The sequence below is a fragment of the Rousettus aegyptiacus genome, unplaced genomic scaffold, assembly GCF_014176215.1.
Source record: "Rousettus aegyptiacus isolate mRouAeg1 unplaced genomic scaffold, mRouAeg1.p scaffold_m13_p_2, whole genome shotgun sequence".
Lineage (NCBI taxonomy): Eukaryota > Metazoa > Chordata > Mammalia > Chiroptera > Pteropodidae > Rousettus > Rousettus aegyptiacus.
In genome coordinates, this window is record NW_023416295.1 from 108,809,988 (window position 1) to 108,823,448 (window position 13,461).

At 42.8% G+C, this 13,461-nt stretch overlaps 2 protein-coding genes across 2 annotated transcripts; both read right to left on the minus strand.

Moving 5' to 3' along the window:
- Positions 1 to 1,229: 1,229 nt before the first annotated feature.
- On the minus strand, positions 1,230 to 3,757 carry MYF5 (myogenic factor 5). Its single transcript, XM_016132323.2, has 3 exons — positions 3,132 to 3,757; positions 2,211 to 2,286; positions 1,230 to 1,831 (listed from the first exon to the last, which is right to left on the minus strand). Exons 1-3 carry the CDS (start codon positions 3,630 to 3,632, stop codon positions 1,641 to 1,643), a joined length of 768 nt encoding a protein of 255 aa, XP_015987809.1. The 5' UTR covers positions 3,633 to 3,757; the 3' UTR covers positions 1,230 to 1,640.
- A 7,410-nt stretch (positions 3,758 to 11,167) lies between these two features.
- Positions 11,168 to 13,021, minus strand: MYF6 (myogenic factor 6). The gene is made up of 3 exons (XM_016132325.2): positions 12,419 to 13,021; positions 12,041 to 12,131; positions 11,168 to 11,794 (listed from the first exon to the last, which is right to left on the minus strand). The coding sequence occupies exons 1-3, from the start codon at positions 12,935 to 12,937 to the stop codon at positions 11,676 to 11,678; spliced, it is 729 nt and encodes a 242-aa protein (XP_015987811.1). The 5' UTR covers positions 12,938 to 13,021; the 3' UTR covers positions 11,168 to 11,675.
- Between the last annotated feature and the right edge of the window lie 440 nt (positions 13,022 to 13,461).

Below are 13,461 nucleotides of genomic sequence, written 5' to 3' on the forward strand. Positions count from 1 at the left end.
ATGACGCTAACAGACTGATGATGGCTACATTATTTAACTAAGCCCCTCTCCTCTCCTTCTCTATCTAGAATTATATCCATTCGTTTAAACCTGATGATTGGATAAGCACAAGAAAAATCACATCAGAGAGAAGGGAAAACCTTCCCGAGAACAGTATGATTGCCAAGCTGTCGCAAAGGGTTCAGACACGTTGGCTGATTAATGTAACTACAAAGCCTTAGCAATTTTAAACTAATGTACGAATTAGAAGATGACACAAATATTTTCATTTGCTCTGTGAAAAGTTAGATGTCTCAAAAATATTGCCTTTTATCTCTCAATGGTAAACTTGTGAGACATGCCAGTAACTGTCTCAACCTAATTTTCCAATTGTTTCATTTTTTATCTCAAAATGCATGTCTTTCATACATATACACACATATACACACAAACACATGCACACGAAATATGATTAAAATCAAAAAGGTGGTGAAAAGGAAGAAGCCAATTGTACTCTGCTTATTTTACTATAGTTTGTGCAACTTTTCTTATTCTGGCACTCTTATAATACAAAAAAATCAGCTTAATAGCTTTAACAATGTTATTGAGAACATTAATATATTAATGTTATCAAGATATTTTCAGACAAGTAAATATGACCTAACTCATGATCTCTAATGTACTGTAGGTATTAAAATAACACATTATATTCTTTTTATTTAAACATGTTGTTGCCCTGAATAACTTCTACTTCCTCCACACACATACAACTTGACATTATATGGTATAGTACTAAGATAAAGTAAAAATTTTATTTAGCAGGCTCCCATGAAATATGATTAAAATGGAAATATGCTATTTTCATTTGTGACATCAATAAGACCTAAACTGAGTTTATGAGATGGTAAATATTCAGATTTCTCCTCAAAGCCAACTGTTTTGGCATTTTCAGCCCTCCCTTAAAGATTTCACATTAATGACTGAAAATTCTATTAGCGGTATCCTTTCAAAAAATCATGACTCAAATATTTCTTCATTTAAACAATTTTATTTATGGTGGAATTTCCAAAATGTCTTATATCTTGAAATTATCCACAAAGTACTATTTTGTGCTTACATTAATAAGATGTATTTCTCATAAAAAAAAAATCAATATATATACCACTAGGCAGTACTGTTATATGTTTAATACAACATAACCAAAGGATTAAAGAGAAAAACAAGTTAAATATATTTAAAGTTTCCTGTAACTGATTTCTAGCTGTTCTAATGTTTTGAAGAAAAAAATAAAGATCTAAACACCAGAGACATTTTGATAAGCAATATTTATAAAAAAAAAATATAAGTTAAGCACTGGAACAAGCTACCTTCAATGAATTGCCCCTATCAGAAATATTATTATTGGAACTATGTATCTAAAGCAAAGAAGGGAAAAAAGAGGGAGGAAGGGAATGGGGAGAAAGAGAAAAAAAATTAAGTATTAATTGCAATGATGACTTCTTAGTTAAATACACTTTCTTCTAAAGTGGCAGATAATATGTACAAATTTACAACTGAAAGGAAATCTATATACAGGTTGTCTTGCTTTTGGACTCATCCGGCCTCTTTCCTGCTATGTAATAGGCCCTGTTGGCAGAAATGATCAAGACTAGATTTTTAGTTCATAGCACATGATAGATGAGCCTAGAACTAGAAGCCCCTGGAGTTGCAGGCTGTGAATCGGTGCTGGCAGCTGGAGAGAGAGAGGCTGGGTCCTGGAGAGGCAATCCAGGTTGCTCTGAATTGGAGATCCGATCCACTATGCTGGATAAGCAATCCAGGCTGGATAAGGAGCTTTTATCTGTGGCATATACTAAGAATACAAAGAAAAAAAAAAACATTTAAGAAATCCCCAAATATAGAGACTTGCTTATGTTGTACTTTACACAGTAGGGCAGCACCTCTGACACCCAGAGGTCAGATGGTCACAGAAAACCTGATATAATCTTCCACAAGTTTCTAACAATTCTCGGGGATGAATGTAGGGAGTAGGAAGGTTGTCTAGTAATGTGTGTATCTGTTAATTGGATTTTGAGCAAACAACATGCATATTTTGCTCTGCCAAGATCTCAAAAGAACCATCACTTCTATTCCCTTTCCCGGTACTGCCAGGAAGGACAGACTCTGTTTTGACAGGCTGAATGGTGAAGTTGAACTGGTCTTTAAACTCCTCTGAAATCATCGATTCTTACCATTTGGTACATCAGGACAGTAGATGCTGTCAAAACTGCTGCTCTTTCTGGACCAGACAGGGCTGTTACATTCGGGCTATAACGCAAGACACAAAAGAAGTTTGTTTTCAGGTCTTGGCAAAAGATTCTCTGACCTAGAATGAGGCAGTGCTTGCCCACTACCCCCATAAATTGACCATTGTCAATCACCTTCATTGCCTTGATTTAGGAAGGGTTAGCCTTCACCAAATTGTGAGGGCACTGAGGTCAATCTCTGTGCTTCCAGAAGAGGAGAGCAGCAGCAAAGGAAAGAGGGGGGTGGAATTCAGCAGCAATGTGCATTGGGTTAACCATGCAAAATGGATTGGAGTAGAAGGAAGCCACACTAATTTAGGAAGAGAACACTTTCCCAGGACAAAAACACATTAAAACCTGGCAGCGTTGAAGCAAATGCCCTCTGTAAAGAATGCATCGACATTTCCTTCCAGCCAGGCCTCAGCAAAGCAGGGACGGGTGCCATGTGGGAATTTCTTTCCACTTCTTCGTTAAGTTATAAATCGTGTGGCAGTGGGAGCTTAAAAGCTGTCTTTCGATGTTAATGTATGGCAGCAGGTTCCATTGGTGGTATATTTTGGAAATAAATTAAACAGTGGAGAAAATATGTGGTTGATCATTCACAGTCACCTATCTCACCTGACAGCTCTCTTACAATGTACACCTAGAATCTGGTAGGAAGTCAGACTGAAATACTGTTCAACAGCTGTTTCCTGGCATCTTTCTAAATGTGGCGCCTCTTTTCTCTTACAGCAACTGTCCACCCCCACCCCCAACTATCCACCAAATAACTATTGAATATTTGGTTGCCACAGCTGGTTTACATGGGATGTATGGACTTTTGGAAAAGATTGGGGTGACAGAGTCGGTACCAGCGCTCTCTCTTACCATGCCGTCGGAGCAGTTAGAGGTGGGGCTGGTGGGCTCTGAGCAGCTCTGTCCCGGCAGACTGTAGTAGTTCTCCACCTGCTCCCTGAGCAACTCCTGCAGGCTCTCGATGTAGCGGATGGCATTTCTGAGGATCTCCACCTTGGGCAGCCTCTGGTTGGGGTTAGTTGTGGTGCACCTCTTGAGTGTCTCGAAAGCTTGGTTGACCTTCTTCAGGCGTCTTCGCTCACGCATGGTGGCCGCCTTCCGCCTATCCATAGTGGTGGACTTTCTCTTGCATGCTTTGCAGGCCCACATGAGGCAGTGGCCAGCCTGGTGGTGGCCCGTAGGTGCTCGCACGTGCTCGTCCTCATCTGAACCTTGCAGCTCTGCTTTGTGTCCCCCGAAGGCGGCTACTTGCGGCTCAAATTCGTCCCCGAACTCGCCCTCGGGAGACGGGATGCAGGAGCCGTCGTAGAAATACTCAGAAGGCGAGAACTGACAGCCGTCCATCATGTTCATCCTCTGTGGTGAGGCGGGTGGTGCACGCGGACAGCAGCGACAGAGATGGAGAGAAACTGGAGCCTGGCGCCGCTGCGGGCGGGGAAACCCGGGGCTGAGCTCCCTGGTAGGTTTCTCTGGTAATTAACAAGGGCAGACGCCCGGCGGCCTGGGTCGGCCGCACTGGGGTTAGGGCTCTTTATATATTCTTGGGGGAGGGAGGCCGGCCCCAGTGGCCGGGCACTATTAGCATATCCCACCGCAACCCGCGCCGGGGCTGTCTGGGCAAACCTCAGCCTTTCCTCTAGAGACAATTTGCTGTTTACTGTTCTTCTTGACACTAATGGTTTTAGTGCATTTCTGCTGGGGCGGGGGATGGCTCCCCAACTCGCTCACTTGCACTCTCTACATGCACTTGAAGAATGTCACAGACAAAAGAAACGAAGTATGCCTAGCTTTTTACAATTGCTCACAGATTACAAAATAATAACTAGTACGCCCTACATTTTAGCTGCCACCAAAAGCTGACCTGCCTTCCCAATCCTGGACGTGAGGAATCACTTTATTTTTAAATGCTTGTTTCTTTTTGTCATGAACCTTAGTTATCTCAGGATTCTTTTTGTCCGTGGACTGGAAGAAAGGTTGCTAAAAACTTGAAACGACACTTTCAGTCTTGGAGTGAATCTATCAAATTTTCTTTTATATCTATTTTGTTCTGATCAAATTGTCGTTTGAGTTATGTTCCTGGGAGAAGGCGAGGACCTCGCTGCTGAGTTCTCTCTATGGGTCTGCTCATTTAAAAGGAGGTGGGCTCAAGGACCAGGTGACGGAAAGTCCTTCCTCCCTTTCCCCTTTCTGCACGGGTTTACTGAGCGCCTCCTTCTTTGCACTAGGCCTTTGCTAGACCCCGAGCCGACTGAAGATCCGCATTCCGCGTCTCTACGATTTGTATTCAAAGAAACCCATTTTTAGACGGCGAACTCCCTTTCCAGGGGTGCGTCTCCTTTCTCCCTGTTTCTGCTCCCTGTAATTTCGACAGACTAACTGAGCGCCTCCTTCTTTGCACTAGGCCTTTGCTAGACCCCGAGCCGACTGAAGATCCGCATTCCGCGTCTCTACGATTTGTATTCAAAGAAACCCATTTTTAGACGGCGAACTCCCTTTCCAGGGGTGCGTCTCCTTTTTCCCTGTTTCTGCTCCCTGTAATTTCGACAGACTAAGCAGCCAAGCTGAGCTTTGGGGGTCGCTAATTTTCTGCTTTCAAGCAAACTAACACCGTTACAGATGCATCCCAGCTGCTGGCACAGCAATCCTTCTCGGCTCGTGTACAATTTCCAACTTCTCAAACCCTGAGTAACACACTCCCGGGACAAAAACCTTCCAGAAAAGAAACTGTAGCGGGGTCTTTGAAACTTTGGTCGGTAGAAGGCGAGGGGGAGGGCTGCCATTTAAGTAAGACTGAATCTATTCATCAGCTTTTGCCAATCCTCCTCCGCTCTTAACTCACTTGATCGCTCGGGGCGGGGGGCGGGAGGGGGGGTTGTAGGGAGGGGGCTGCTGTTTATCTATAGGGAAAACAATTAAGGTTTACACAAATAGACTTAAGTGGTTTGGAGGTTGGACCCATTAAGAGGGAGTGTTCTCACCTCGATCTTCTGTCATCCAATATAGTAAGTGTTGTGGTTCCAAAGTTATTTGTGGAAGAGGGGCGCTTTACTTTCCGTAAAATTATTTTTCTGAAGCAGCCCTGGCTGGCTGATTTCAAGTCTGCAGGAGCCAGAGAAGTGCTTTTTCTGACTGAGATCTGCTCTTCAGTGTGAAGGCCCTGAAAACCAGGAGTGGGAGAGTGTCAGCCACTAAAGGCTGCTACAACGTGCCAGCTGCAGTCCCCTCTCCCGTGTTGCCGTCATTTCCAAGGCAAAGACACCACCCTTTGAAAATCCGGCTCCCTTTCACACCAGCAGGCTGCTGCATTGTCTGGCCAGTGGGAAATCCATCTGCACCTTATTGAGGACTATTAACAAGTGGTTGCCTTTGAAATGAATACAGTACACAGGGCTACACCGGATAAAAGAATCAAGTTCCTAAAGAGTATAGGCGGAATGGGAGGCTGCTTCCAGGCAGGTCAAACGCTGGAATTCATGCACACTGCTGCCTCTTAAACGCAAGAATGGGGAGATCGTCGTCTCACCCAGGAATTGTCTGCTAAGTCCCACAGGTTCTGGCCGGCAGCAGTACAACCAATTTCTTTGCTTATGGAATTCGCTTTATCACGCTGGCCAAAACTAAACAGAGTTATGTGCAGGTTTATAATTTGGACACAAACTTGCTCCCTAAAGTTTAGGTGAGAGAAGTTACACTTCTGCAAGCCTTTCAGCCGATTTCTTTCCACTAGGCACATAATGTGCTTTGAACCCACTCCCCCCTCAGCGTGGCACACAGGCAGCAAACAATTATTAAGACTTCTATTTGCCAAGCACTGTTCTCAACCCTTCTTATGTATTTACTCACGCCTTCCAACGACTCTGAGAACTATTATTAGGTTCATTTTTAAAAGAAGGTAACCGAAGCTCAAGGGGTAGGTATAATTTGTCCAGGACGTACAGGATTGGAAACTAGGCATTCCCTCGTCTAGCTTGCGCTCCTATTCGTTTTCTTCTTGTATGTATTCACGCTCAGCGCATGATTAGCGCTGCAGAGCAGAAACTCGAAAAAGCTGCGTCTGGGACGTCTTTACCCGAGCCGAGGAAGACGCTGTCTCTCAGGAGGCTCGGTCAGGAACGGTGGTTCTCAGAGGTTAGGGCTGTCTTTGGTAAGGTGATCTCAAAACAAACTTACCGGAGTGCTGCGGGCGAGTGGAACTAAAGAAGCCAAGAAAACATAAGCGCCCGGCGGCTTAATGGGACTTGCTAGGGGGGAATCAGGGTTTGGGGTTGAGAACCCTTGAGACTCAAGTGCTGAAAATAGGATCTTAGAGCACCAAAATCAAAAGAAAAAGAAAAAGGAAAGGAAAGAAAAAAACACCAAACTTTTAAACTGCTATTAGTGGCGAGAGGAGAAAGATTTTTAAAAAGGAGGGGCGGGGGTGTATACAAAGAAGGAAAACAGCGCCTCAAAGATGCCTGGAGTCCCCCATTTCAGGAGAGGTTCAGCTGCTGTTTTCTGAGAAGAGACCCTGTGAGAGAAAAAAGGGAAATTGGGTAAGCGATACAGAGAGAATATATATAACTTTTTTTCTAAGTGGAGAAAAGCGAACAGGGAAGTATGAAAAAGTTTAAAAATTACTTTTAAAAGATTTGCTGGTTATTCAGGTGTTCTCTTTAACTCAAAATCAAACTAGGTTTTGGCTTTTGTTCCTCATAGAAAACAAAAATACAATGTTTTCCACTTTTTCTCTAGAGAAGTGGACTTCTCATGCAGAGAGAAAACTCACGTGTATTTAATATGTAAACAGATAGAAATGATATTTCAACACCGACTGCTAGGAAAGCTTCAGAATAGGTAGATGAGGGGAAGAAAACTGAGCCACACATGGTGTTATAACTGAATGCCCATCAAGATTCCTGTGAAGTAGAATTTTCTCCATTTTACATTCTAAAAAAATTGTTTGATTTTTCTTACAATTTAGAGTTGTAAGCAGGCTTTAATTGCATAGACCTTTAAGTAATCATCAACTTTTTTTTTTTTTTTTTTTTTAAGAGAACCTATTTTAGTTTAAGCATTATGGCCACCGTCTTAGTGATGATGGACAGACCACAACCAGCAAAATGATACTCAGAGCTTCCCTTCCTGGTAAATTTTGCCCATCCTAGGAATTCTGTATTATTGAAAATTCTCCATGCTTCTCTTAGCAAGAGAAGCAAATGTACACAGATGTCAATTTCAATTCATTTCTGTCTCTACCTAAGACCTTCATTTACTCTTGGACGAAGGGAGTTGTTCTACAGATTTTTGCTTATTATATATGACTTCACAATGTGCTAAACAATTTCAAACCGTTATTAGCTCTGGGAACCGGGCACACCTAAGTAAACACATTAGTACCTGCCAAAGCTGCTGGAAGAATTTGTGGAGAAGACAGCTGAGGAAGACATTGGCTTCTGCTTGAATTCGAAGACTCCCAGGAGAGATCAAAGGCCTAAGTAAGAGCTTTTAGCAGCCTTGAGAGTAGAGAAAGTAGCCAGTTCTTGCAGCATTATCTTTGTTCCAGCACATGGCATAGCCATTCCATCTCTTAGGCTGACTATGAATGAGGCTTGCAAAATTGCTTTTTCAGAATGAAACCTCTAGGACCAAGAGTCATCTTTTGTAACACTTCTTTTGAGTTTAAAGAAGTAACTAGAGGGGTCTGTTGGAGAAATGTCTTGATGGCTTGGGCCTTCGAGGAAATACCATGTTACTGCTAATTTACTATTGCATTAAATTGGGAAGTGAGATATTCAAAGTTTAGACTAATATTTAAAAAATTTTTGCAGATATGATATTCTGGAGGAGGATTTTGAGATGAACAAATGAGATAAAATATTTCTAAGAGTAAAGCGCAAAAGGATACATTCTAACTTTAAGTCAAGGATAGAGGTCACTTTAGCAATCTAAAACTTCTCTGGCAATCTCAAGAGTAGTTTGGAACGTTGAATTTCAGCACCACGCTCCCATCCCCCACCCCACCCCCCAAACATGTGAAAGAGCCTGGGGGAGGGGGGAAGAGATTATATTATCTATAAGTGGATTTCTACTATGGTCAGACTTGGAATTCAGTGATACAGGCGTGATGATTAAAGTTGGAGAAAGCTGACATTTCATGTTTCACAAATTATTTCTATAGTAATATAAAAAAGATTATCACTCATTATTTTATACTTGATATCTTTATTCCTGCCTCTGGGAAGAAGCTCAGTTTAAATCCTAAATTGCTTATCTTTACCAAGTTATTACATCTTGATTTTCTGCTTCCATGGGCCTGTTTGTTTTGGCTTTGGCCTTAGTAAAGATTATCATCATTAATATCCAATAAAAACATTTTAATTGCAAACACACCCAGGATTTCATTGGAAAGCCTGACATGTCAGCTACAGCAGTAGAGGTCACATGAAGTCGTTGGGAAATATTTGCTCTATTTAACGAAGGGACTTCTATAGGCAAACTTATTCCAAACAATTTCTCAAGTTACCCAGCTAGAAGAGATAGAGAGGATTTGTTTTGCAAAGACTGAATCAAATCTATCAGCAAGTAAAGTCCATGAATTGATAAAAGCATTCTGCTGCTGAGCAGTTTATAACACAAATCATTATGAATATATATGTAATCATAAAGTAAATGAGTTTACTTGGCTAGTTATGATAGTTGATTTCAGCTGTGGCATAAATCTGATTTTTTTTTTTTTTAAACACATAGGTGTGTGTATATACATATATTTTAGAGAAACTCTTTATTCTCAGGAAAAAATCAGATACTTAATAAGCATGATTGATGGTTATACACACCACCTAGGCGTATTCACACACATTTTGACTGGATAATTTGAAATGCTTTCTCACTTATTTTTTAATTAAATTACTAGCTAGTCACTCCTGAGAAAGAGCTTTTGAAAAACAATTGTCAAAGAGAGACAAATTATTCTACAGAGCATGAATGTTCCTTTTTATTTCCCAAGGCTGCTTCTTCCAGGTGCGTGGTAATTGTGGGAGAAATGGAAGCATTTGAAATTGACTGGCTCCAAGTCTTGACTCTATACTTAAAAATGCAAAAACCTCTCTGTCTCAAATAATCCTTTTCTCTAAAACAGAGATAACAGTAATGCCTCTAACACAGGTTCTTGTGGGATTATATGAGTTAATATGTAAAATGCTACAATGGCTCATTCATGTTGCTGCTAGGCTCATTGCTATTAATACTTTCCTAAGCCAGAGCCTGCAAAGGCTGGAAAACCAAATCTGAAGGTACCGTGGATTTTGATGGAGGAAAGCCTCTTAATGGTCAATTTAGATTTACTAATAAAAAATAAAGAGAGCCTATGTTGAGCGCTTACTTAGTGTCCTTTTTTTTGGCTAAGCACTTTACATGAGTTATCTCAGTGAATTTTGACAATTCCTGGAGTTAAGCACTATTATTGTTGTCTCCATTATTTTATAAATGAGGAAACTGAGGAGAGCAGCGGTTACAGCCCAAGGCTACTCAGTAACAACCTGCATTTTGTCTAGTGCCCAGGAGCTTCAGCAGTTTGCATTCACTAACATTCCCACCTGCTTTTCTCAAGTCCTTGAAAGGACTATATATCAATGTCAGTTTCCTCTGTGAAACTTTCTGCATTTAAAAAGTATTCTAGGTGAAATTAGAATTATCCAGATGCTCAGAAAACAGTACTTAACTATTACCCAGAGGAAGAGGCCTTTTGAAATGGAAAACGGGCAAGATACTGCTCTGTGCCTGCAAGGGGCGCTGTCTGAGGCTGGATATGAAACTTCAGTGGCCTGCAACAGGAAGGTCCAGACCAGAGCATTATCAAGCAAGGTTGGGCTCGGAAAAGCTGAGTTCGATTTGATTTTCACATTTGTGAACTAAGGACTAGCTGTGGGGAAAAACATCGAAAGTAGAAACGTGTGTGGGGTGGGAGGGAAGGAGTCAAATGGAAGGTACCATTTATGAATGTAAGAGAAGCAGCAATTCTAAAAAACTGTCTTGTCCCTCTCCTCTGCTTCACTTCCCACTGAGATTCTTGGTGGTCGTTTCTTCCTGAGGTTACAGGATAAACAAACCTGGCACACGTTGTAAAATCCTCACCAGTGAGGAGCTCCTGGGGCTTCAAGCCTCTCTGGGGCTTTGCTATTTGGCCCAGCTAAGAGGTTTCATGTGTGTTGTTGTTGTCCTTTGCCCTCAACTATTTAACCCTTCCCTCTCTTGAAGCAACCCTTCCTTCAAAAAAATCCACCCAACCTCAAGAGACAGATTGTCCCCTTCTTTTATCTTTCTATTTGGAAGACTGACCCAGGCTGCACAAGGCCTTTAGGATATTCCAGTCTTCTAGCCACCAGTCTAGTTCAAGAAAACTGGGGAGCAGGCCAGAGACCTGGGTGGGAAGCCCATGCAGCCCCTGGGGACTCCAGAAGAATGCTTCTTCAAGAAGAGCCTGGAAAGTCAAAGAGGGAAAGTAATTTGGGCTAAATTGGCTGAAGATCTTTTAGAAAATAAGCAAAGAGTTTTTGTGTGGCAATTTCTTGCAGTGAGATTTTACCGGACTGAAAGTTCATTAACTTCAGGTAAGCAAATCTCACCCAGAGCTCCAGGTACAGGGCAGTTAAAACAAAGTATGATAAAAGGGAAAAAGACAGTTTCTTCCTGGAATAGTCTTCACTTATAACAAGTGTGAAGCCTACCCGAGATAGTAAAGTGAAGTTTCATTCCGACATAGGAAAACCCATTTTTCTCCCTTTAAATCAGCCTTTAAAAAAACACCCAAATAAATGGGCTTGTGTGGTGTTGAAATTAAAATATGGCTCTCTTTATTTATGTACATATAACATTTTTTAGCTGAATCAAAATAGGAGCAACTTTGTTCATATAGAAACTTATTTAATGTAACAATACCAGGATCCTCTCACATTTTATATACAGTACATCACTCTAGATTTAAAATATATTTTAGATATAAAATGAAAGTACTAAGATTATTTACAAAAATACATTAAATACCACTAACATTTAAATGCAACGCTCCCACTTTGCTTTAGACAGGAATGAACTTCTGAACATCGGACACAAAAGAATCGCCGTAATAAAAGTAAAGAAATTACAAAACCAACCAAACAAAAACAAAGTAAGGCTGTTAGACCTAAGCCACTCGCTGTTCCAAAAACAAAAGCCGAAAGCTGAAAGGTTTTTTAATCTGAGCGTGCACAACAGTTTCAGAGAAGTTTCTTTGTATTTGAATATGTCTCCTTCCTTCTCATAAACTCCTAGGTCTGAGTTCCTAAATATTAATGTAATGTGACCTAATCTAAAGGATTAGGCAAAAGAGGGAGGATGGGATCTTCCTGATGCATGAACATCCCAAACACCAGCTCCACGTTACTTCTCCACCACCTCTTCCACGCAGGGGAGTTTGCGTTCCTCCGAGGAAATACTGTCCACGATGGAAGAAAGGCAGCGAAGGCTACTCGAGGCCGATGAATCAATGCTTGCCCCTCCTAAGCGCAGAAAACACACATACACACACACAAACAGCACCCAAGGAATGAAGAGGAGAGCAGTTGCGCCCCCTGCTCCGGGCCTCTTAGGCAGCGCGCGAGTATCGGGTCCCCACGCTCAATGAGCGCACTTCTCCCAGATCGCGTCTCTGCTCTCGCTCCGAGCCTTTTCTTCCCAGAGCGAGCACCCCTACCCCCTCCCGGGGTGTTCCCTAGCACAGCCCAGTGCCCTTTCTTTTATTTTACCTTCCTTGGCAGTTATCAAGAGCCCCCTGGAATGATCCGAAACACTTGGCCACTGAGAGCTGCAGGTGCGCAGGAAATCCGCACCCTCAAGCTGGAGGAAAACCAAGGAAACAGTAGATTAGGAAAGAAACATTGGTTCCGGGGGTGGGGGTGCCTTTGTGGGGGTGCCTCCCCTGCTTCCTCGGGTCGGGAGCGCATTTCCTGCCTATTGCAGGCACCCCGTGTTCACGGGTCACTGGGGGTTCATTAGAGAGGGAGCGGGAGGGACGGGCGATGAAGGGGGACGGGAAAGGAGATCGACCAGCTGGATATTAAGGCCCCAAGGAAAGCATCTAATCAACCTTTGCATTCCCCTGCTCGGGCAGCATCTGGGCTTACATTCTCTTGCTTGGGTCTGTAGCTGAATGGGTCCACCCCTAGCTCCTGCATTTTCTCCTGTTGATCCAGCCGGTGCAGCAGGTCCTGCAGCCGCTCAATGTAGCTGATGGCGCTCCGCAGAATCTCCACCTTGGGCAGCCTCTGGTTGGGGTTGGCCACAGTCCGCCGCTTCAGTGCCTCGAAGGCCTCGTTGATTTTCTTTAGTCGCCTCCTCTCGCGCAGGGTGGCGGCTTTCCGTCTGTCCGTGGGGGCAGATTTTCTCTTGCATGTCTTACAAGCCCAGATGAGACATTGGCCAGGACAGTGGGGAGGCTGTAGGCCTGGGGGCGCCAGGACATGTTCCTCTCCGCTGCTGTCGCTCCCAGCTTCCGGGGGCATTTGGTCCTGGCAGGGTGATAGGGTACCATCACTCCCTGGATACAAAGGAGAGCCTTCTGCCACTTCTAACGGCTGCAGGGTAACATTTTCCCCGTCCAAGTAGAAGAAATAGGAGCCAGTTTCAAAAAGGTCCATCATCATGTTCTCCTCTTTGGCCTCTGACTTGATCTGAACTGGGTGATGGACTCAAAAACCAGAGGTACCACCCAGATGGCATTTAATTAGCACAGTGACATAAGTCGCCCCAGATTTATATATAGTAGCTCCTGAAACTCAATCCAACTTTTAGCTGTCATGGAGCATCAGTCTCCCAATGTGATTACAGCTAGTGCTCTCTAGAACATCTAGTTTGAAAAAAAAAAAAAAAAATGAGAAGTATCACCCCAAGAATGATGTGGCAATCTGTATGCAGGCCTGGTTAAAACAAAATACACAGAGTACTGTAATTTAAACACAGCATCGAATGCTTCCATTTGGGACAGTTTATATGTTAAACTGCTTACAAGGCAACTTCAAAACAACTGGGGATTAACACTGCCCTATTCCCCTCCCCCTGGCTCATCTGAATTCTAAGTATAGACTCACGATGAAAGATTTCAAAGGCTATAGCCATTGCTCCAAAATAGCCTGGTTAATATTTGCATGGTGGTTCAGGTCTTTTCTCT

Bases quoted from the DNA above. Each gene is read 5' to 3' on its own strand.
- MYF5 (XM_016132323.2), bottom strand. From the start codon at position 3,632: ATGAACATGATGGACGGCTGTCAGTTCTCGCCTTCTGAGTATTTCTAC. The intron at 2,287-3,131 runs GTAAGAGAGAGC...CTTGCGTTATAG, and splicing joins CTAACTGCTCCGACGGCATG to CCCGAATGTAACAGCCCTGT. The intron at 1,832-2,210 runs GTAAGAATCGAT...TTGTATTCTTAG, and splicing joins CTGTCCTGATGTACCAAATG to TATATGCCACAGATAAAAGC.
- MYF6 (XM_016132325.2), bottom strand. From the start codon at position 12,937: ATGATGATGGACCTTTTTGAAACTGGCTCCTATTTCTTCTACTTGGAC. The intron at 12,132-12,418 runs GTAAGCCCAGAT...GTTTTCCTCCAG, and splicing joins ACAGACCCAAGCAAGAGAAT to CTTGAGGGTGCGGATTTCCT. The intron at 11,795-12,040 runs GTAAAATAAAAG...TTCTGCGCTTAG, and splicing joins CTTGATAACTGCCAAGGAAG to GAGGGGCAAGCATTGATTCA.